General features: G+C 37.0%; 1 protein-coding gene across 4 annotated transcripts in view; it reads left to right on the forward strand.

The window, feature by feature from the left end:
* LOC121315887 (transcription factor HIVEP2-like) overlaps window positions 1-25,525 on the forward strand; it is a 72,065-nt gene that overhangs the window by 42,807 nt on the left and 3,733 nt on the right. For 3 of the 4 annotated variants that reach the window (XM_041250447.1, XM_041250450.1, XM_041250449.1), the window contains exons 3-7: window positions 15,623-15,696; window positions 15,886-21,489; window positions 23,012-23,166; window positions 23,662-23,837; window positions 24,937-25,038. In XM_041250447.1, the coding sequence (XP_041106381.1) occupies window positions 16,300-21,489; window positions 23,012-23,166; window positions 23,662-23,837; window positions 24,937-25,038 (5,623 nt within the window). In that variant the 5' untranslated portion in view covers window positions 15,623-15,696; window positions 15,886-16,299. Of the gene's footprint in view, window positions 1-2,364; window positions 2,388-15,622; window positions 15,697-15,885; window positions 21,490-23,011; window positions 23,167-23,661; window positions 23,838-24,936; window positions 25,039-25,525 lie in introns of all 4 variants that reach the window. The other variant, XM_041250448.1, reaches the window with a different exon arrangement.

Consider the following 25,525-nt stretch of genomic DNA (forward strand, 5'->3'; position numbering starts at 1 on the left):
ATATTTTGTTAAAAAAAAAATTAAAAAAAAGATCCCACCATATTGTATTTAATCATGCCAGTGGGAAATGTTTCCCTGTAACTGGGGGGGGGAAACAAAACAAAACGTTAAAACTGCTCATATAGACAGGTGGAACATTGGTAGTTTCCTGAGATGGAACTATGTACTATATATTTCCACTTTCATCCGCTAACCTTTAACACAGTCATTTGTTCTCCCTCTTATAGGAGAGTGGTGTTTCTTTGTAATTGAGATGCATATGTAAACATTAGTTAATAATTAAACCATAAGAGGTGAAACAAAGTTAATCCCCACTTCACTGTATGCTCATTAATCAGGTGATACCTTTGTGCCTTTGGTGCAGATTCATATTCTAGTCACTTCCTGGGGTTTTCTCTTATATTACTAATTATTCAGAAGATGGTACTACGAAGTTATACATTTTCTGTGTTCCATCACAGTGAATGTAAAATCAGAGAAATGACAGCACATGTGAGATATAGTTTAGTGAAACACAGACACTTCAGAAAGCAACTTAATTCCGTATTATAGTCAGCTTGATACGCTGGGCAATACCTAGAGTATTTCTGACCTACTTAAACGGTTTTATCAAACGCTGATAGTTGTATCAGTTGCGACCTGCTATAAATGAATTAGTGCCAACATTTAATAACCCTTAATAACCCAACCCTTTCCAACATTGTTTGGAGAAAGCACACATGAAGCAAGATATTTCTGGTATAACATTGTTTGTCACATACTTTCAACAACAGGCTTTATACAAGGTGTGTCTTTCGTTTTTAATTTGCACGTATACTTTCTCTGAGTAAGTGTAACTGGCCGACGTTACACAAGTCATCACTGAATAATACTTAGACACAGAGCATTAGGTGTTGACACACAGGAGCGCAGATTTAATTACAACACAGGTGCTGCCACTAGGATAGGATACTCATATTTAGTAAAGAAAACAAAAGAAAACAAAGCTAAAAATACAAGTTTATCACACTAATGGCTAGCGCTAGTCCCACTAAAAGGAATGTCCCACTCCAGGAACGTACTACTCTACGCCAACCCTCTCTATACTCTATACCTCTTCAAACAGTCTTTTCAAACGGCCTCGGCTGGACAATGCCTTCACAAGCACTGTCTGGAGTGGAAGGGTTTTCTGTAGTAGTTCTCTTCATGGAACGGACGCTCTCCTCCTCAATGTAAACACAAGCTTTCGTCTCCTGTTCCGCAACAAAGCTGCACAAATCCGTGCAAGAATCAGCGACACTGTTTTAGTAGCTTTAACAAAATTACAACAATAAAAAAAGTGAATAAGATAAATTTGCAATTATCTTATGCTAAAACTGCCCAAAACATCAATAATCTTTATCACAGTTTATGTTTGTTCAGTTATTTGGTGTTTTTTAAAAGACATTAAAAGGATAGCTGCGCCATAATAAAAATTCAAAACTGGAATTACATTTAAGTGCTCTTCTCCCAATTTAGGGTCTTTAGTTTCAAATCACTCCACAGTGAAGACTTTTTGATTCATGGGTGTGTTTATCTAGAGAACGTGCATAACAGAAAGAAGGCCAATAAACATGAGGGATCATCACCAAAAATAGTTCACACATTTTTACATTAAGAATCTAGTTGATGAGGCATATCTTTATTCTTAAGCGATGTTGTACTTTTGCAAAAAATCATTAAGCGTTCAACAGTAAGTGATTTTGAGAAATATTATTTATTTTTGTTAATCTTAATTGTTACATATTCATGCATCCTGAAGTTGGGTTTTACAGTAGACAATTTGATAATGAAGAAAAGCAGACTGCTGTGAAAATAAAGGGAGTATTATGCAAATGTATTGTATTTCCTGGCCCTCTGCCATCTTTGATAAAGTGTTTTAGTGTTGGGCACCCAGAGCCCTCTGACTTTTCGACCCCAGCGTCAATCATCAGATTCACAGAGGGATTATATAAAACAGGGACTCATACAGTGCTCTGTGTGCGCTGTTGTTCAAGTCGTTCAATTATAAAAGCATAAAGGTCCCATTTTATCTCTCAGAATATTAGCTTAGTTGTGAAGCATGTATCTTCGCATGTTCCTGCAAAAAAGTTATAAAAATGTGTCTGTGACATATGAGAAAAATTAAACAGATGGGGTATTAATTTTACTGTCGACCAAAGTGACATGTCAATAAGATTAGCCCTTTGTTGTATAATTAAGAATATTACTGTAACTGTGGCTCATATCTAGTCGTATTCATATGAGTTGTCAGATGTCAATATATTGTGTTTCCTTTGGGAGAAACAATATGTCTAAATTTGTTCTCACAAGATCAATAACTATGTTATTTTTTTTTTTTTGCAGTTCCTGAGAACAAGTCTGGGCATGTATGGCTCTTTTTTTTTTTTTAAACTATATTAAATGTAATCTTAGGATAATTGAAATAAAAGATTATGTCCCATAAGGAAACTTACTTAAGTAATTCCCTGTAATCGCGGATAGTAATATGAGTCGCAATTTTGCTGTCATGGGAAAGAGAACAATACAAAGTGTGATGTCATAGACACAACTACCGCATTTGGTGTAGCTAAGACATTTCATCAGCATGTGCTGGTGTTTTATATTTGCTTTTGGGTTTACGATAGAAGAACATTAAGTGGTAAAGAGATTCAGGTTTTTTTTTTTTTTTTTTTTTTTGTTTAACACTGAACTGTAATACAGTGCTATGTTAGTCACCTTTTACAGCTAAACAAAAAAAAAAGGAATTTTCAAATGTTCATTTTAAAAGAATATTCAAATAATTTTGACTCAGCGTTTGTATTTTGCTGCCTTCATTTTATAGATATATTTAAATGTATTTGAAACATACAGGTTACTGTCCTCAGAATCTTTTTTTCCCTTGCTATAGATTTCTGCTTTGAGTATACTATTCTAACTGTCCTATAAATGTACGTGTTACAAATATTTTATTAGGGGGCTGACTTCAAGTATGTGAATTTTCTTTTCATACTTCTGCAAAAACCAATCCTCTAATGAAACCAAAGGCACCAAGTCTGTATTACACAGTCAATGAACATCACTTCTGCGTTTTTTAAAATCTGTGTTTGAAATATGTTGTGGATCCCTATAAATGGAAGTCTGCAACTGGTTGATTTGAAATCACACTGTGTAATCCTGAGCTCCTGTGTTTTTGTGATAGGGGCTGTTTTAGTGTTATGATGCTTGTTTATGTCTGCTGCTGTCATGCTAGGACCCTCATCATAATGAGGCCTTTTTCAGTAAATAAATAAATAAATAAATACATGCATAAATAATGCAATACATTTTCAACAACAACAGTCTGCTTTGCAGCAGATAAACAGCAGTATATTACAGTAATGGCAGTTGTGTTTGTCCCCCTGAAAGGGTAGTATGTTCAGAACTGAAGTCCCTAACTTCTAGTGCAGGTGCATATGACAAGTACTGTTACTATGGTTTCAGTGTACAGGTGAGTAAAGTGGCCAGTGACTGGTCTGAAAGCTTTTATTTTTTGAACAAGGAAACAGGTAAACACTGGTGAGGGGTGTTTAGTCTTAAACCCACTGACGCAGTACTTTAGCACTGATGTGTTTTAACTGATAAGCCGTGCTTATTTTGTGTTTGTTGATTAACTGTATAAGTGATATCCTGTATGTTTACTATAGCAATATCGGCCAGCCTAGTTGTTTTAGTTTTTATTAATGAGCCAGTATCACGTCCATATAAGTTGTAACAATGCCTGTAAGGTGTATTGGACCTGTCCTGTCTTCCCAGATGACTTAAAAAACTTTCAGTACTTTTTCAACATTATGAAGTGTTTCAGGCAACTCCGATCTATCCTGAAGCTTGGTAGTATGTTTACATTTTTTCCTGCAGTTTCAAAATTATAATCTTAATTCTTTCCAGTCAGGTAGTAGCATGTGCAACAAAATAAAAGCCAGTGCATCTATTATTCTCACTCGAGAGTTCCTCCAAGCTAACTTTTGCAGACAGACAGACTACCTGTTCAGGTTGTTAGGGTACAGTCTGGCTGGTGTCATGTGCAGCAGGGTCATCTGGGATGAATTAACTCAGTGGCCTATCGGTTTTAGACACATTGTATTAATCATAATTGTTTTTAATTTTTGTAATATGTCTGCTGTCATGGGGATTGTATACAGTAAATTAAGTACCAAGGCTGCTCTGGTTGTGAGCTGAGGTCACGGTTGTTATCTCGTGCCCTATTCCTAGCCAGTTATAATTACTGCATGTCAGGCTTGCCAAATTTAGCTGTCAACTTCTTTTTTTGTGTTTTGCATGTGTGTTTTCTATATATGCGCAAACTACAGCTAAAAATCTGTAATTAAACTTTCATCTATTCCATACCCCTAAACACTGTAATGCTATATTTTGTTGTGCTACTGTAGGTAAATACTAATACATTTGTTAATAGTTGTGATCTTTTATGTTCTTGTGTCAAGTTTGTTTTGAAATTGTATTGGCTGTACTGTAGTTTATATTTCTGTAGAAATGGGAAAATAAGCAAAATAAAAGACACAGTGATGGGTTGTTGCCTGCTTTGGATTCCATTTGTCAGGAACTGTTTTTCATTCACTCCTGAAGAATAATGTGAATTCAAGACACAATACATTGTTGTGCTATTAAACATAATGACTTTTATTCTAAAATGATGGGCAGATACTATGCACTATGTGCTTTCCTGGTAGTTCTGACATGAGTGACAACTGTTAATGTTTAGTCCTTGGTATCTTCACAGCAAGTAATGCAACACACTTCCAGTTTTGTCAATGGTCCAGGTGAGTTTATGATTTGGACTGCTGCCCACTGAGGACTTAGCTGATATCTCCAAACTTAATTTCACTTATGACCTGATTCAAACAGAGGCCTGTAGAGATGAAAATTTTATAGATAGATAAATATAACATTATTTGTGATGTTGTACTTTTTCTTGACTTTTGGTAACTTGACAATTGGAGCGTCACAAGTTGTCCTTCTCCATGAACAGGGATCCAGGACCCATACAGTTTGAGAAACTCTGTTCTAGATCAACCTATTGGGTTAAACATTCCTTACTTTTTTTTATTTTTTTTAAAAGAGCTTTACACCTTATGAAGCTCTACCTGTATATCAAATAATGTGTGTAAAAAAAATCTTGTTCAGTTTTACCCTGTTGTTGAAATGATGTGTATCCAAGTTTACCTTATCAATGGGAGTTGTTGTTGGAATAGAAAAGTCACAAAAAAATCTATGATATCTGCTTAGGTGGCCGTCTGTCATAAAAAAGAAAGCCCTGTATAAAGCTGTACCCAGTCCAACATTCTTCTCCCATGAACTGGATCAATTGCAAATCAATTTCCACATGCCAGATATCCTTGTTAAACTTGTTTGTACTCAATTGAACTCTGATTTAAAGACATCAGTTCATTTGGTCACACTTCAGTCAGTGAGCTAAATATGTTAATTATATATTTTTAGTGTTATTTTTTCTTGGTTTTGCTTGTTTTTTATTAAGGAAAAAAATGCATAGAGTGTGTGAAAAAGTATTATATACTATACATGTACAGCTTCAGTATCTATCTCTCTTATGAATTACGTGACACTGAAAGTACTAGTTTCATAAAACTCATGTAGTTTAACCCAGTGCTGGAATTTATTCTGCTGAGAAAGTGTGATGTTGAGTGAAATGGAAACTGCACGTCACCTTGGGTTTTTTGGAAAAATGGAGACACTTGTTGCAAAAACCTGTTATTCCAATAACTAAAGTTGGTATATACTAACTGTATTTGTCAAGATACTAAGAAATAGCTTGGTCAAGTTCTTACCGATGTCATGATAATTCACTTTGTAGAATGATAACTAGGTAACTAAACTTCGTTTAATGTGGTAACTAATTTCAGTGTCTTAAAATGGGCTCTGATGCAGGAAGTAATGAAACTTCAATGTGCCAGCCACTAAATGCAGGTTTTAAAGTACGGGTTGCATTTGGGCAGAACAGAGGGCTGTGATTTTATTATACAACCAGGAATATATTGGAGATAGCTGAATTCATTCATAAAGTATAATTTTATAAAGTTTTTAAAATGTTTTTATTTTTTTACCTTGTGTGTTTGGTACTGGAACAATGTGAGACTGAGTTTTTGGACTGATGGAAACATGACTTAGAAGTCTTATCTGCTCTTAATTTCAGCTCAGTTGAAAAAGTCTATCATGTCAGGAGAATCCAAAGAGGCTACCTAAGATAACTGTTGGTTCAGTAAATGTTTCTCTAATACTGTTTTTCTTTCAGCAATCAACAAACCATAGCAAATTCCTGGAAATTATTTTATTGTTTAGACTGCCAAAGGTAAATCTGACAGTTCTGAAAAGGTCATATGTATCGAATCTCATTTATATGAAATTGTTATTGAAAAAATAGAGCATTAGATGGGCTATTTTTAATCCTGGTTTTAGTGATGCAGAGACTGAAACAAATTAAAGGTATTGCTTTTAGTAACATCATCAGCCCAGCCAGTGGCTCTCCATTAGTCTTTCAAATTATATTGGATGGCATAGTAATTGTTCAGTAATGGTAAAGGAATTACAGCAGGGACATGCTTTATAAAGCACCACATTAAATGGCCATCATTGAATTTGATTGCTCTTTTAAACTGAATCAATGTAGAGCAGTCTGGGAGAGAATATGTAACCTTGGTACTAAATCCAGGTACATCTCGAATAACACATGGGTTGTTTGTTTTGCTTATAGTGACAGCGTGAAAATAACACATAGCATTTAAATACATATTTTGCATCCTGGAGGCTTATTTTTGTCTTGTGTTTTCCCTTGAGGTATATGTTATCTTGGACCCTGGCAAAAGGGCTGTCCTGATTTCAACCCCCATCCAGTCTTTGCTTTTGGTTTGACAAAAAGATACTGTACAGAAGATGCTACTCTAGCTGACCCTGTTCATGTTAAGGTTGTGAGTTCATTACACAGTGCAGCCTCTTGCATTGAAATTCAAATAAATGTAGTAAGTTGTTGCTGAGTTTGAGAGCTACCTGGGTAATGCTCTTTGAGGATAAGAACAGTTGGTGAGGAAAGCAGAAATCTAATTGTTCGAAAGAGCCACACAGCCCGATTCATACCTCCTATTATGAAACAAACTACTGTAAACAACCATACTCATCTGATTTAGTTGTGTATGTACTGTACACAAATTTCATTAACAATCTACCAGAAGGATTAAGTTTCTACTGACACGTCTGGTTCTATTAACTGTGGTAAAGTGTTTGCATTTAACAAGTCACAATTTTCATTTTTTGGTGAAACATTGCAAATATTGGGTTATGTTATTAAACAGATTACAATTCAGAGATCAGTTCATTTGAGTGGGTGCAATTATATTATGTAATGCATTAAAAAGGACGTGGGATGCTTAATTTAAATTCCCACACAGAAGATGAGCTAAGCTAATATTAATAATAACTTACTTTATTTACTGTGAACAAAACTGATAAAGTAAAATATTTCTTTTAGGCAATTTGTTGGCAAATGTCTATGACAAACCAGTTCTGCACATAAGTACCTGTAGCCTACATATGGTTATCTCATATATTATGTTGTATATGGGAGGTAAATGACTGTTGAATTGCATTTACTTAAGATTTTCACGTCTGTTTCACTCTCAGTATCTGTGACCTGGGTCTGTCAGTGTCAACAAAGAACAGTGCAGATAGATGAGGATCCTCTCGATACACTGTCTGGTGCATATCTTTGTTGTTGGGCTTATGCCTTGTACTTCTTTCCAAAACTGAAAAGAGCATAGTCTTGTACTGTTAATGTAGCAGGGCTTGATACTTGCACTAGCCCTACACCCAGTCCTGGGTTACAAAACTTCCCTTCTTAGTTATATTATTGAATGGGTGAAGTGTGTGGAGAATGTAAGATTTTGCTTTTAGATTCCTAATATGTTTCGTGCTGCCTTTGAAAGTTGCATACAGTTAGGTGTAACTTGTGTACCGCATGCTGTTTTATTTCTACAGGGGTTACAGACACGTGCACTGGCAGTTGTTTGGACCTTTCAGTACACTCCAGATGGTTGCACTCTGTTTTGCCCTTCACTTTATAGAATTTCAGCGGTTACATACTTGAAGTTATGAGGTATACTGTTCCACTTGTTTTAGCCAGAAATGTACAATGCCCTGTTTGATAGATTTGTATCCACATGGTGTAATAAAAATGCTGCAAGCCTTTCGTCAGGTTTTTATAGAATAAAATTTGCTTTCAGATTGACAGATGTAAATTGCCTGCAGACCTAAAGCTGTATTAAGTTCAGTCCAAGATAGACACAGCTGAGATGTTTTTAGGAAACAATCTTTTTCCTAAAGTTACATGGCTTTACAACTGGTCACAAATGTTATGTTTATATAAAGTTCAAGCTAGCTCATAAAGTACAAAAGTACTTTAGAAATGCCATGTAGAGTAAATGGAGTATAGTCAAGTGGGCCATGGTTCCAGTGATAAAAACAACGAATCAGCACCAGTTCAGCTGTTTCCTGACATTTCTGTACAATGTTGTGGAAAATTTAATGAAGGCTAGCTCAGTAATGGTTTCAAGCTTGACCATGAAGTTTTTTTTTTTCGTTTTTTTTTCTGCTTTTATATAGGGTGAGTGTAAACATGTAAACAACAACAGCTGTGAAGCTGACGGGTAGAGAAAAAGTACAATAAAAATGTTGTATGGTTCACAGTTGCAATGAGAAGTCATAAGCATGAGACTTAGAGGCTAGAAAGTGCAGTTAAAGTGCGTATGTGCATGTTTATTACACAAACATTATTAATAATTAACAATTATTAATAATTAACAGTATTAACCTGGTGTAACAAGGATAAGAAAGTATTTTGAGCCACCTTAGAGCAGTGAACACAGGGCCATGGTACAGGGACCATTTTTAGATACAATATTATGTCAGAATGTAGGAGCATACATCCACTTTCCAAGATGGTTAGCTTTTCGGTACACGTGTACACAAGGGGTGTTGCAGCCAAGCATCTGTATTACACATTGTACAGTATGTAGCTACATTTAAAAGGCTGTGGACACAGTTGCCAAGTCTGCTTATAATAAACAGAATTGGGCTAGTTTTTATTGAGAGTCACTTTAATTTTCGCTGGTTTTTTTTGCAATAGGTGACATGACTTCAACAGTTAAAAAATGGTTGTAGGAGTGGTTTTGGTGATTGACTGTAGCTGCACTTCTGAAATGGGTTGGGCTTGTGTTGGGCTTGTTTTGAATGGCAATGGCTTTTTCTCATGAGACTTGGCAACACTAGCTGTGGGTGCAGAGCATCAAGCATCAAGCAGGCTAAAACTAATCTGCCCTGCTCCCCCTCTGGAGTAACACCCTCTAAAAAAATACAAATGTAAGCCTTTACAAATTTTATCAAAATTGTGTATGCCTCAACCCTGGACCATATACTTGTGCCATACCAAAGCTGACACCCACCCACACACACACCCCCACACACGCATGCATACATCGACAAATCTACTTTCACAATGGAATGGTCTTGTAATCCACAAGTTAATAAAAATACTGACCTGCTTGAAGCAACTCTAAAACAACTGATACAGTTCCTTTAAAATTGAGTTTCTACTATACCATTTTATTTGCACTAGTAGTAAGTGCTCCTTTAATTTTTACTCAATTTTTGCTCAGAGTAAAAATATATATTTAACAGTAATTATATTGCTTGAACTGGAAGTCAAATGTTGCCCCTATTGCATGATACATTCAGTACTCTTTGTCCTACTTATATATAGGATTTCTAATTAGAAGTTGATTTAGAACTCTAAGGGGTTGACTCTCAAACAGTTTGACTGATGCATCCAGAAAATGTGCATAGCCAAACCATTTTACAAGTTGCCTAAAGAGCCTTAGCCCAATATAAAACCATATGAAAAATAGTTAAAGCAGGCTGTAAGGAAATAATGGCATACGAACAATTTTACAGGGTCCAAATATTGTGGTGTGTGATCCGGGGAAATCTATATAGCTGGCAATTAATCAGAATATTATACAAAAAAATAAATAAATAAAGGTTTAATTAAGGAGTTTTTTTTTTTTTTTTTTTTTTTTTTTTTTTTTTTTTTTAATGAATAATGATGCAGGAGAAAAGATATGTAGAGATGTACTATAATACCGTTGCTACTTTCTACAACCCATTGTACAACAACTGTTGTAATTTATACAATGCTAGGTCAGTGTTGTATGCAGAATAGAACAATTTAACACGTTTCTTACTCCCCAAGTTTTAACAGTGCCAGTTGTTGATTTCACTCTAAGATCTCATCTAGATATGCCCCCAGAATCAAAACGGCAGTTTTAAATCATACAGTTTAAATGTTCGTGATTTTGGGTAAGTGAAAAAAAACAAAAAACATTTAGGTCCTGTTTGAGACCTAAATTGTTTATTTTCTTTTTTTTTTTAAACCATGTAAACAAGGCTTTTAATGGGTTAAATAAAAAACAACTCTGCTATTAGTGGGTAAAATGTATACCCATATGTGTATCTCAAGGGTATTTCTCATCATATACTTTATGTAGATTTTTATATATGCATACAGAACTATACACTCGGAACTGGGGTTTGCCTGCATAGAAACATCTGTTAATTATGAATATCATGTATAATATTTTCTGTGTATGTAAATTACTGGCCTTTAAAAAAAACACTTTTATATGGTTGAGTCGTACTTATAAGTAATGTGCGTCAGTCTGTAGGACAAGTGACGCCTGTGGCAAAGCGCTTCCTACCTCTGACCAGATCATTACTAGCCTAATACTTTTGTTTACAAAAGGCTGTACCTACCATTAATATGTAATTTTGTTGAAAAACAAACCATAGACCAAATCTCACATACTTTACAGCAGATGAATGGGAGGGGGGGGGTATTATTTTCTTTGACTGTAATGGTTGGAGTGGACCTATGGAAACCAAATGAGCCTGTCTGAATGGATATTCTGTTCATATGATGTTTTGTCTTATATAATTAGTCTGAGTCATACAGAGATCTCCACTAGCTGCAGTGTGATTTCTCTTTTTATAGGAATGTCATCCATTTCAAACATTCTGTCCAAAGCCTTCATGTGAATTACAGAGCAGGTGTTGTAAGGATGCATTACAATAGTTCCCTTTCAAGTGGGTATTTACCGAATGGGTATTTACCTCCTAAAGATGCGAAACCTGAATAATGTATATCAAAGCTGCTCAGTCATGCCCGCCCCCAAGGGTATAAAAAGACTGCGCGCACAGAACTCTGTGCCATTTTTAAATGTTACGAGCATCTTGACTTAACATGAGCAATAGCATTGCATAATGAACTTACTGGAAGCCAACACAGCTGCTGCACTTCTGGTTTTATTTTAAAAATAGAAAAAGGAAAGACTCTTAAAGGGTCTTTCAGGTTTTTGTAAAACTGAAGATGGTGCTTGTGACAGAAATAGAATGATCTTTGGTGGTAAATCTCCCTCGTGACCTGTGGGGGTGCTAAGTAACGTGAACAGAGTACCCTGGACTGTTTGACCTGACAATTAATTCCCAGGTTAAAAATAAGTCAGTCATCTAGAAAGGGGATGGAGCTTCGGTGCACTAACTCATCGACTTGGAAAGGAAACAATGTGGCAGCCGGGGATTGGAGGAGCCGCTACAACCGTTTACCAAGGGGTCATGTGTGACGGTACAAGAAGGGGATGAAGCGACGTAATCTGTTCCTTCGTTTTGGTTAAGGAGTCGACCGGATGGACCTGTGTTATATTTTGCCTAGGTGTTTTGTTTGTTTTGTCTTGTCTCTGGCTGTTACTTGTTGTTTAGTAGACGTCTAAACACGTCTGGAGCTGTAACCAGAGGCCAGCACAAACCTGGACATCGCTTCACTTGTTACCACGTTTAATTGTATTTTGCACCACGAGCACTGCTGCATCTACCCAGGACTGGTGATCGTGTTTGTGTATTGTGCATGTACTATTGACTGTGTTTATTATTTGGGACTGCAACCTGTTTATTTATTCCAGTGCATTACACATTGTTGTGTATTGCATGGAATTATAGTTTGGTCACTAGACCAGGATTATAATAAAAAAAAAAAAAAAAAACAGTTCTGAGTGGATTATAATTATCTGTTCTCCCAATTAAACACTGCATCACTCCTGCACCTGTACACTGCAAGCCACTTTGCCACATTGCTGCATATTGCTTAAGCCTGATAGTACATGAGATTGTAAATGTCAATGTAAAAGTACATTGAATACTGTTGTTACTGTATGTTGCAGTAGTCTTTATACCAGGATTGGCTTGAGATAGCTTAGGAAGCTACAGTAAAGAGAATAAAATAACCAACTATCCTGATACAGTAGCTGACAAGACTACTGCATGACTGAAAGGGCTGTTCTTTTTAAGGAGAGGTTGTTGCCATGGCTGGCACCAAAGCAGGCTGTGTTATTTATGGCCAATTGAATCAGCTTTCTTAATATTAAATTAAATTTATATCTAGAGCATCTAATTATCCCTACTGGGCCTAAATAGTCCCACCCTAAAGGCCCCTACACACCAGATGCGATGTGACAAAATGAATATAACCTATACTTTTAATAAATATCTTTCACACCAGAGGTGCCACGACAGGCTACGCGGGGGCAATACTGGAGCAACGAGAAATAAATAGGGTTGAACCTTATTTTTTGCCATCTCTTGCATGATAACTAGGGAATTGAACAATCACAGAACATCTTCAATGCATGGTGTCCACCAGGGTGAAAGCGTATCTAAAGGAAGAACAAATAACCAGGGCTTTATGACAAAGATCATCGCAATTGTAAATATATGTGAGTCCACTTTAGAGGAACTGGATAAGCCGAGTATGTATGATTTATTGCCGTATATGTTGAAATACTGTCAGAGAAGACACTCATAATTTCCACATCATGTTGACCTATATGTACCAGTCTTGAGCATAGTTTTATCAATAACAGTTTTGAGTAGTTTTATAGATCTTGCGGTTTTCAAATCTCACGCATCATGTCTGTATCGCTTCAGGTGTGTCATGTTGCTACAAAAGTGTCTTGTCGCCCGGTTTGAAAACTCGCATCACGTCTGGTGTTTAGCGGCCTTTAGACTTAAACCGTATCTTGTAATACAACTTACTTACCCACTGGTTATGCTTAGGTTGGCTACAGTACCTTCAGAATGACAGATAGCCGGCTTCTGTATATTTTCAGAATGAAGGCTGTTTCTTCCTGCTTGCCCAGATTTAATCAAACTTAGTTATAATGGACTTTTGTTACACAAAATTATTTTACTGTGACCTTCTGGAACAGGGGGACTTGTTACATGTGTGGGTCATCACTGAATAATAATAAGGCCTACACAGAACATTGGGTGTTGACGTGCCGCACAGGCGCACATATTTATTTTACATACACACTGCCGCTAGGTTACCAGCAATGGAAGCCCTAGTGTCTGATTTAATAAAGAAACCAAGACAAAACAAAGCTAAAAATAAAAGTTTGCCATACAAGGTAATGTGTTATTATTGAGCTTTCTCCTTTTCAACATTTATTTATTCATGGGCTCACAAAATACAATAATACATCACTCACTACATCTTTTAGTATGTAATACATCTTACATCTTTTAGACCGTATTTGACTGGAGTTCTTCTGTGAAACCTGTTTATATATATATATATATATATATATATATATATATATATATATATATATCGTTTCTGACCAGCTGAGGTGACAACACATCGTACTTGAGTGGGACGGAGATCCAGGTATCATTAGCTTGGATATTGGATATCTCAGCCTTCACTGTATTTTGTGAAATACATTGCTAAGGGAAAGTATACTGTAGTAATTATCCACCGCTTAAGATGCTTGTCTGTATGTCACTCTTTCGAGTTTTACATCTCTAGGTAACTACTTATCCATTTGTGAAGGGTTCTTGAGATTACTGAGAGTTTCATTTCAATGATTTAGTCACAATCACTGCCTTTATATTCATGTCTAGACTATCCACCCTAACTGGGAATTAAACGCCCAGATTTATAATCCAAAGGCACCTACTGTATGTTAATCACTAAGCCAATTGGTTATTTTACAGTGGTAGAGCTAAATAATTTTCACTGGTGAACTAATGCTTTTGGCCAAGAATATTGGGCCTGTATCCCAGGTTAGATGCATTATAATATATTAACATTGACTGAAACATTTGCTCATTTGGTTCTGGAAACAAATTCACTGCTAACCTTTTCGCTACAGGATAGACAGGGCAGCAGTGTTTTGTGTCTCCTTAGTTAACCACTGAAAATTTTCCATTTACCTATAAACAGTTCTATACCTTAGCTATTTATATTTCTTAAACTTTTTTCATCTGACATGTTTGTTTGTTTGTTTGTTTGTTTGTGTTTGTTTGTTTGTTTGTTTGTTTGTTTGTTTTTATAAATTTAACTTTTTGTCCTGTAAAGTGCTTTGAGATACCACTGCATGAAGGGCGCTATATAAATAAACTTTGATTTCTCAGCAAATAACTTGTGTGAAGGATGGGTGATTACAGTAGAAATAAAAATGACAGTTAATGTTTCAGGAACTATAAATATCAGTGGTATTTCTGCCTTTATTTTTAGTCCTAAGTTTTGCTTACCAGACATCGTGTTATTTCCTTGTTCCAGCCAAGGCACAGGAGATTTTGTCAATTTTGTAATCATAGAAGCAGGTAAATCTTGTCAGGTGTCATTTGTCATACAATAGAAATGGTTAGAATGTGCCAGTAAGAACAAAGCAAATGAAATCTAGTGGTCTCTTAATAGTTTGCCCTTTTCAGCAGCAAAGCGCTATTTGAACACCCACGTTCATCTGCTTGCTTACGTTATACTTGCTGTCTTTGACAGGCTATTTTTACACCTTTTATGTCTTTTGAGGAAATGAGTGGGCATATTGGCTATCACTGAGTCACAACTTCGACTACGTCTTGAGCTAGAACAATCAAAACTCTTTACAGTACTGCCAAAGTAAAACGTGTAGAATAATTGGACAAAAGCAAGTGCTTTATTGTTTGGCTATAGTGTGCTGCAAATTGTTGACTTAAAAAAATACCAGACTACAATTTGCTTTTAAAAAGTCATAAATCATCTAAATTCACCCCAATCATACTGGGTGTTGTCAGTCAGTTTTATACACATAAATGTTGTACAGTAAGTCATTTTTAGAAATAAAAATAGACATTATCTCAACAGGTTCGTTTAAAAAGTACATTCAGGGTATATTTGTCCTGGCCGATTCAGTCCAATGTCATGCGTATGGTACGCGTAACATCTAAGTTAAGAAAGTTGGGCCAGATCAAATCTTGTCAAGACCTAATGTTGTTTATTTATTTATTTTATTAAATCATGTTTATTTATTATAAACATTTATTAATTAAGCAAATTTGTACAGCATCCCTTAATTTTGTTGGGACTGGCAAACAGAGCTACCGCAAAGTCTTATTCTACAACCAAACTGGATTGTTTTTTAAATATACAGTACATCAGAATAGTAATATAATTTTGTGTTTTCTCTTGTAGGCAAATTTAAAGAGCGAAGACTGAACTACAGTAGCACAGCATTCATCTTCTATCAAATACAGTTCCAATAATAAGTAAGCTATGCTTTTATTATGAATAATAAAGTGTTAAATTAAACATTGTAATGAAATGCATGGTGATGACAGTTGAAGAAAATAAATTTCCACAAAAGTCTATTTAAGTTACTGTAATAGCTGTATAATTGTTAAAATTAACTGGCCTGCATTTTAAGTAATGTGTTTTCTTTTTGTTTTGTTTTTTAGTTCAGTACTTGCTGAACCCAGGGACGTGAAAACCCTTCAAGAAAAAGATCACCTGATCTTAACAAACTTATTATTCAAGATTGTACTCAAAGCGGTTGATGTCAACGACACAATGAAAGGAATAAGCTTTAAACAACAAGATATAGTTATGTACTGCTTTGCAGTGACTAATATCTGTTTGAGTTAAAGTACCAGCAGTGAGAAGAGCTGAATAAAGTTTACAGAGGGATCTGAAGCACAGAAACTTTAAAATAATATAGAAGAACTTCTGGGCAAAGAAAAAAGGAAAGAGAGAAAAAATGGGAATGGAAGTATAAGGCATTTAAAAGCACAACAGAGGGCACACTCAACTTGTCTGCTGAGTTCAGAGCAACCTAACTCTTCATACCTTTGCAAATTTCTACAAAAAATAATATGGAGCCGATCGAATCTGCTACAGGTCAAAAAAGTACAAAGGAGCCAAGAGAAAGGAATCAGTTACACAGAAAATGGGGTTCGGAACCCACGGCAGGTACAAAAAGAAGCACTTTTGCAGATCCAGAGGGGAAGAGGCACTCGCACTGTGATGCGGTGCAGAGCAGCAGTTCTGGGTCAGCACAAAAGTATGGTTCTGGGAAACTGCAAATATCGACCGGAGTGGGCCATCAGCCTCAGGAAAACCAGTATCCACAGCATTTCCCAAGCACTTACTCATACCAGCTTCCTCATTCTTTTTCACAACAGTCTATACCACAGAGATTTCTACAAAATGCAAAATCACAGCCCAGCCTGGAAGCACATGCTTGGCAGTTTGCTAATCAGTTACAGTCTGTTGCCTCAGAGGACTTGTTTTCCATGCATGCTCGTAGCCAGGGGGGAGTCTTCCCACAAAGGAAATCTCCTAGTTTACCTGCTGCTTATAGCCATTATTCCCAGTCAGGGATGGAGCAACCAGAAGAAATACACAAGAAAGAGCAAAAATCTAAGAAACCTGGCAAATATATCTGTCACTATTGTGGAAGAGCTTGCGCCAAACCTAGTGTACTGAAAAAGCACATTAGGTCGCACACTGGTGAACGGCCCTACCCTTGTGTTCCATGTGGGTTTTCTTTTAAAACAAAGAGCAACTTGTATAAGCATAGAAAGTCTCATGCCCATGCCATTAAAGCAGGACTAGTTCCTTTCTCAGACCTTGCATCTGCTCGTTCTGACATGGAACAAGCATCCTCTTTTGGAGAAGCAGAGGTACATTCAGATGGTGAGCAAAGCACGGACACAGAGGAAGAGACTGCTTTAAGTGCTGAAAACAGCCCTATACCCCAAATTTCATTTAAAGTGGATAAAAGCACAATGGAAAAGAGCAATGAACTGACCTATGCGGAATCGACTGAGGAATTGTCAGTGGCCGCTATGAAAGTGCCTATTCTGATAGTCCCGAAAAGTGGAATTCAGCCATCCAGTGAATGTTCACAATTATCAGAAATAGAGGCATCTCAAAACTCTGCTTTTGTTTGCAGAGATGAATCTCACACCATTAAACAAAGACTTGCAATGAGACTCAGTGAAAAGAAAGGACAGGATTCAGAGCAATCTTTAAACCTCTTGAGTCCTCACAGTAAAGGCAGTACAGACTCAGGCTACTTCTCCCGTTCAGAAAGTGCAGAGCAGCAAATCAGTCCACCGAATACGAATGCTAAGTCCTATGAAGAAATCATGTTTGGAAAATATTACAGACTGAATCCCAGGACTGGAATGACAGTAGGGATGGCAGTTGAAGGCCAAGACACAACTGTAATGGACATAAAAGGAAAATCTGGAGATGCTACTTCTAAATTTGGAATAACCAAGATAATTGAGGATCACACATCGCAGCTTATCACAGACAATGAAACAGAGGTTACCATCAAACCTAACCCATTGTCAAGGGGAGAGAGTTCAGAATCGCCGATGCTAACAGGTCTTGATGCGAAACAGTATCCCGCAGGCTCTTGCCAAAGTAAACTTTTAGAACCCCTCTCAGAAACTGGGCCACTTGTAAGAAGCAATTCAATGCCAACAACCCCAGCATCAAATCTTAATATCCCACAGGGTGTAAGAGGAAGCCACTCATTTGATGAAAGAATAACCTCAGATGATGTCTTTTATCCTGGTACTGCAGGCTTGTCACACCGAAGCATGCTGAGAAGACAAGCTGCTTTTGAACTGTCTTCGGCACACGAGGGTCACTCAGAATCTGAGAACTATGGAAATATCTCCAAAAATATTGTTCCATCTTCTGTAAGAGTAAAACAGGGTGAAATCCACCCAGTTGTGTCAGATAACAAAGTACAGATAGGGGAGAGGAGCTTGTTCGAATGTGAACTATGTGGGTCAAGTTACAGAAGATGGGAAGAATTACAAACTCATAAGAAACTTCCATGCCCAGAAATGTATGTCAAATATCATGCTTTTGGCCTTAAAGTGGGAACAGAGTCTTATGCTGAAATTTTCACCCCGACCCAACTAATGCAATACAGACAGGCCACAGAAACTGCAACAAGAAAGCGAAGAAAGGAAAAGAGTGTTGGGGATGATGAAGACCTCCCTGGCCAATGTAGCAGTGATCATGGGACCTCCGTAGAGATGCTGGTGTCAACAGGAGATTATGACTCAAAACTTGTAAATCATGAAGCTACAAGGGGTTCACCCTGTGTAAAAGCTCACCATTTTAGTGTACACAGTCAATCAGACAGTTTTGAAACTGGTGGTGCTCTTCTGACTTCTGGTAGCATTACACCTGAAGAGGTGGTACTTGTTTCAGACTTTGAAAAGGAAGCCAGTAATAGAAAGACTAGTGGTAATGTAATTTCTGTCATCCAACACACAAACTCATTAAGCAGGCCTAGCTCTTTTGAAAAGTCTGAATCAATTGAGCATGTGTCTTACCAGCAGGATAAACTTCTCCCACACCTCTCACATGACCAGCCAGATTCAGAAAACACAGAGGAAGTGCACAGCCCAGAGACTGCTCAGCATGAAAGCATGGAACAGCAGCAACATGATGAGAGATCATCCACACTGCCTCAGAGCCACCAACAATATCATATGCCACCAAGGCTGGTACGACAACCCAACATTCAAGTGCCTGAAATTCGAGTGACAGAGGAGCCTGACAAACCAGAGAAAGAACCTGCGATTCAGATTAAAGAACCAGAGAAACCAGTAGAGGAGTTTCAGTGGCCTCAGAGAAGTGAAACCCTTTCGCAGCTTCCAGCAGAGAAACTGCCTCCGAAAAAGAAGCGCCTGCGACTGGCTGATATGGATCATTCCTCAGGGGAATCCAGCTTTGAATCAAACTGCACCAGCCTTTCCAGGAGCCCGAGCCAAGAAAGTAATCTGTCTCACAGCTCTAGTTTCTCAATGTCATTTGACAGGGAAGAAAACATTAAGTCAATTTCCCCAACCAAACAAGATGAGTTTGGAAAACAGTCTGAGTTCTTAACTGTGCCAGGCAGTGCACACTCCCTTGCTATTCCTAGTCAGCACCAGCAGAGGGAGATGCGTCGCTCATCTTCAGAGCAAGCGCCTTGTCCACTGCCCACAGAAGTCCCAGAAGTTCGCAGCAAGTCTTTTGACTATGGCTATCTTTCAACTGCATCCACTTCAGGTGATTGCTATACTAGCTCTTCTGTGAGGGAGAGGAGGAGGGGTTTCCTGGTACGACAGGCATCTTTAAGTGTATATCCTGAAAGTGCTGTGCAAGATCAAGCCATAGATCAGAGCATAAAGCAAGAACATGCTGAGCAGTTACAAGGTGGACATCATTCACTACATAGTGCTTGGCACGGCTCACTTTCTCCAGGGCTTCACTCAGGGCCTATAGGAGATTCAGCAAGATCTAAGCGAGGAATGCCACCAAATCCAGGTCTACATCATGCACTACAGCTTAGCATGAGTGAAGAAACTCAACAGGAGGGAAACTCGCTAATCCATAAAACTACTTACCTTCCCAGTCAACATCCGACAGAGAATGACCAGCAGGCACAAGAAGTGATGCAATACCCTTCATTTCACAACAGCTTGCCCCCATTTCCTGCTTCACCGCTTCAACAAGCTTTATTCTGGCAATCACATCCCAGGTCCTCACAGAGGGTCATACAACAGCACCTTGCCTTCCAAACTCAACAGCTGCAGAAATTACAGATCAGGCAACCTAATCTTCAACCACTGCACCACAAATCACATTCTACTTACCAACTGCAACAGATTCAAGAACAAGTAGATACAAAAGCCCTTAACAGTGTAAGTGATCAGAAATACCAGTATATTTCTCGAGCATCTCAGCAACATCTAGGACATCAACCAGTAAAGGCACCCTCAACAAGTTCAGCTTTGTTGCAACAAGTACAGCCAATCTTTGCCACTCAGAATGCAGGTCCCCAAACCTCACTCCCAGGGATGTTAGTTCCTGTAAGAATACAGACCCATGTGCCATCTTATGGTAGTGTCATGTACACAAATGTTTCACAGATTCTGGTCACCCATGCCCAGAGCACCAGCTCCAAAGTGGTGATTTGCAGGGTTAGTGATAATGCTTCCCAAGGCACCTTTTCAAACAATAGTGCAATGCAAGGAATAGGACTTCATTTATCTCAGATATTAGGTCATCCTGAAGGACTGCTTAAATATCCACTCTGGAAAGTTCCCCAACCTCTTCCAGGTAGATTAGATTCAGGAATTCCTCTTTGTTTGACCTCTGGAAGCATCTCAACTACAGATGCTTCTTCCAGCATTGGAGGAAGCAAGCGCATGCTGTCACCAGCAAGCAGTTTAGAACTCGTCATGGAAACGAAGCAGCAGAAACGCGTCAAGGAGGAAAAGATGTATGGGCAGATTGTGGAGGAACTGAGTGCAGTGGAGCTCAGCAATTCAAATGTGACACAAGATAATTCCAAGTCTCAAAAAACAGAGCTTGTAAGACACAAAGATACAGTTGAATTTAAGGAAGTAATGTCTTCTCCATCTTCCCTGGATTTTATTTTATCCATAGCTCCTTCACTTAAGTCTGCTTCCCATCTCAAAGAAAGCATGACTAGAGATAGTTTAACTCTACCACAGCAAATACCAATCAACACACCTGATGGGAGAGAGTCACCAGAAGAGCTAGATGTTGATGATGCTGTACCAGAGATCAGTTCAAGTCCACAGTCATTTTCTTCAACAAGTGATATCCAGGAGGACACTCAGTTAAAACAGAAAAGCAAGATCCCCGTTAATATGATGGTGCAGCTGGCTGCTAAGCAAGGTGGGGCAGTTGTTGGAAATACAGTTTTGCTGATGGATGTTGCTGATGCCCAGCAGTTTTTTCAGTTTCCCAGTCTTCGCACAACCACAAGTGTTAGCTGGTGCTTTCTGAATTATACCAAACCAAACCATGCCCAAACCACTCCTATATCTTCTGTTTATGCTTCTTGGTGCATCAGTTCTTATAATCCGAATCCACCAAATATGAGCACCAAGGCTAGCTTAGCCCTTTTAAGGTCCAAGCAACGACAGGATACAGAAAAATACACTATGGCGGCATTGTACAGACCAGGGACTAGCAAACTGGTGTCCTCGATCACATGGAAACAGAACTTTGATCAGGTAAGATTTTTTTTTTTTTTTTTCAGTGCTCCCTGTGCTACAGTAATATACAGTTGTGTGTGTGAAGGAGAGAAAAAGAGGAAGCTTGTTTTTTAGGGCTGACACTTGATTAAAATTTTTGATCGGTTAATTTATGGGCATTAGTTGATTTACCGGTAGATTAATCCGTGCACATTTTTTATAAAGGGAAAGATCTTACGACGGCTGTCCTGCACAGTAGTACTTAAAAAATAAATATAATCTAAAATAAATAAAGCAATAAATAAGCCTAATGGGAATTTGGTCTATTAAAAACATTTTTTTATTATTTTTTATTTTATTAAATGTAACTTTTTCACAGAACTAAGTCAGAATTGATGAAAGAAAACTGATAATTGATTTTCTTTTCTTTCAGCTCCTTGTGAAACTTTTTAGATTTTTTTACATTATATTCAAATAACAAAATCAATAATAATAAAGAAATAAAATACAAAAAACAGCTTCCATATGTTAAAGAATCTAACAAATGCACAGATTCCAATACATTGTTATATTAACTGTACTGTTCAGGTATTGGTGCCACAAACGGTAAATCCATTAAACAAACAAAAAAGCCATTCTCCCCTTCTGTTAACAAATTAATTACAAAGATCACGGACATTTATTTCATTTATTCTTTTAAACAAATTATTTGTGTAAAAGTGCACTGGTAAATTAAAGATTATATATAATTTAATTACACGTGCATTCTCTAAAATTGTTGGGGAAAAAAAACAACTTCATTTTAAAATCCTGTTATACATATTCACAGATATGTATGGGCTAAATAAATGCCAGTCGCCATCTAGAGTATTTATTAATTTGCTAATATGCACTTTGTAGTAATAGGATGACCAATTGAATTGGTTAGAGTAATGTGGGATGACTGCAAACGACACTGCAAACTACTCACACTCCCTTTGTATGAAAAACTTTGTTTGCAAATGAAACGAATACCCTTTCTTTATCAGTGACTTTTCCTTCCGAGTCTAATTTACACCCAAAGCTAGATTTGAGTTTTCACTTAACGGTTCCAACTTACTCCACGTGATACCGTTTATGACGACTCGTGTCATTTCCCATGTGTTGGTTACTTTTAGTTAACCCAACTCTCTTGTTGATTAATCGGTACAGCTCTATTGTTTTGTAATTACAAAGGAATATGCCCTTCACTGTATCATGTTATTACTGACCAATGTAAGCATACTACAGAATCAAGTGGCTGCTGTTATAGTTTACAAAAAAAACTGAAACTGGTGTTAGTGAATATACATTTTTTTTATTGAAGGTAATTCTGCCTGTAATACTGCATCCGTAAAGAAGACTGCTGTTTTTTCTATTTTGTGGGCTTTTAAGCAAGTAGCTGTGAACTGATTTGCCAAAACAGAATATTGAACCTGTGACAGTGGAAACACACGTTTCTGAAGTCAGATAGTAACTTGTATAAAGCAAATTACGTTTAGTATCGTGAAAGACAAAATAGTTATTTAATTTGATTTTACAGGTGAAGCCAGAGCTTGCACAGTTGGAAGTAAATAAATTTGAAAAGAAAGTGAAAGGAAGTGGCACACGGGAAAAAGAAAAAGGAGAAAGTCTTGGCGAGAAGGATGTATCAACAAAGCAGAGCGAGCCTACACGGATAAAAATATTTGAAGGAGGGTAGGTGATGATTTTTTCTACTGCTATTTCCATTAAAGAACGGGAGCTACAGATACGGGGACGGGACGGATGACTTATAACCCCCAAGGTCCATTAACTTTTTAAATTTTATTTAACCTTTTACATCGTCAGGCTAGTAATTCCCGTGTTATTCCCTCTTAGCTCTGTTATTTTTTAAAATGAATACAATGTAAACTGGACTTCCACATTCCCTAAAAGAAAGAAGCCTTACAATTACTATTTATTTTCATAAAGTTAAAACAAAAACAAAAAAATACGGTTGATTTTTCAAAGGTTTTTATTCCAAAGTGTACATTTTTCATGTTTTTCAAAAGTACAAAATGAAAAATATTCTAACTTACACTGCTTTAAATTCATACAGCACAGTACGAGTTATTTATCTTTGAAAATCACCCATGTGTTGTGTAACTTTCTGATACTTACTGTAGGTTAAATAACACAGACAGCAACACTAAAATGCTGCATTCTTTACAGGTACAAATCCAACGAGGACTATGTTTATGTCAGGGGACGAGGCAGAGGAAAGTACATTTGTGAGGAGTGTGGAATTCGCTGCAAGAAACCTAGCATGCTGAAAAAACACATCCGCACACACACTGACGTACGACCTTACGTGTGCAAATTCTGTAATTTTGCCTTCAAAACAAAAGGTACTCTTTCAATATAATTAAAGTAGTTATTGTTTAAAATATGCTGAAATATGGTTGTATTTGTTAACAATGTTTAATGAATGAATGATAAATTGGGCTCTTTAAAAACTATATGCAGTAAATACTGTATTTTAAATTAGGCTTTTTGCATTACAACATCAATAATCATGTATTTTTTTTATGACACCTCAAGTGACCCTCTAATGCAACATTTATTTTTTCTAGTGACATCTTTTTATAGCACCTTAAAAATGGTGAAAGGGAGAATTAAAACTCTAGCAAAATGTTTCAAAACTAGTTATAAGCAACTCGTTTGCTTCTTGATTTTTACAGTAATATTATTCTGATTTTAAAGGACATGATAGGGGGAAATAAGCTTTTATTGAAAAGGCACTATCTGTGTTTTATACTGAGCCCAGTTATTGTGCTTTCATATTGAGGTGTGCGTTACTGATCGTTGACAAGTTCTTTGTTGTGTTATTATTTATTTAGTATTTATTGTTTAGTTATTTACAATAAAAACAATTTTTTAAAAAAAAAATACCGGAAAATATAAGTATTTAACACAGTTAACAAAATGTTAATTTAAAAATAATTCCATAAGTTCAGAACTGTGTTTGGTCAATACAAATATTGCACAAGGTATCATTTATTTATAAATAAATGATTGTCATAAGATTCTTTTTTACAGCTGCTGGTTTTTTTTTTTTTTTTTTTTTTTATCTCACTGTATTTTTAAATGCAGCCATTTTCTTTATTTCTTTCTTGCATGGTGTGTTCACCAGGAATAGCAGTTTGGCCTTTTCCAATTGTCAGATTTAGAAGCTCATTAATTGCAACCACATTCCTCATTTAGCAGACTAGAACAGGTTTGCATGGCAGCGTTGTTTTCATGTGTTAACGAATCCCATTAAACATAATGAATGAGTCATTACAGGGTTTGTGGGGGGGGGGGGGGGGGGGGGGGGGGGGGGGGGGGGGGGGGGGGGGGGGGGGGTGGACGGACTTTCGAACCGACCTTGGCTGGAATTAAATGTCAGTGCCAATACTTTTTAAACCTTTGTATTTCAGTAGTCTAATTATTTATCTCTGGTTTCAGGAAACCTGACCAAACATATGAAGTCTAAGGCACATATGAAAAAATGTCTTGAGCTGGGTGTGTCTGTGACATCTGGGGATGATGTGGAAGCAGACGAAGCTGGTATGAATCAACTGTACATAAGAATAACCAAAGTGTGATAAATGCTGCATTGTGCAAACTGTAATTGTGTGGTTTCTGAGGGACAATTAGCATAATGAAAAACAGAAACTCCAGGGTTTGCCCTGTATATATATAATTAGAACTGTATTATAAAGATTTTCAGGATTGAAGAACTATTTAATCCATCATTTATGGTACACTTTAAGATGCCATTTTGATGATATTATTCAGTTACAAAATCAGTTTTATTTGTATAATACTTCTATTGCAAGGCTAGTCAAAGAAAAATATTAGTAATCACATTGATATTCTGTTAAATTGATCTAGGGAGGGTAATATGCCCAACTTTGAGATCTATGTGCATTCAAATTTAGACTTTAAATATATTTATTTTCCTCCTTGGCTTAACAAATGCTGGACATATGGCATGCATTTTTTCCTCAAGCAAACTTGGTTTAGCAGTAATTCAGTTCAAAATAATAAGCAG

The sequence above is a fragment of the Polyodon spathula genome, chromosome 5 (genome assembly GCF_017654505.1).
Source record: "Polyodon spathula isolate WHYD16114869_AA chromosome 5, ASM1765450v1, whole genome shotgun sequence".
NCBI classification, from domain to species: Eukaryota; Metazoa; Chordata; class Actinopteri; order Acipenseriformes; family Polyodontidae; genus Polyodon; species Polyodon spathula.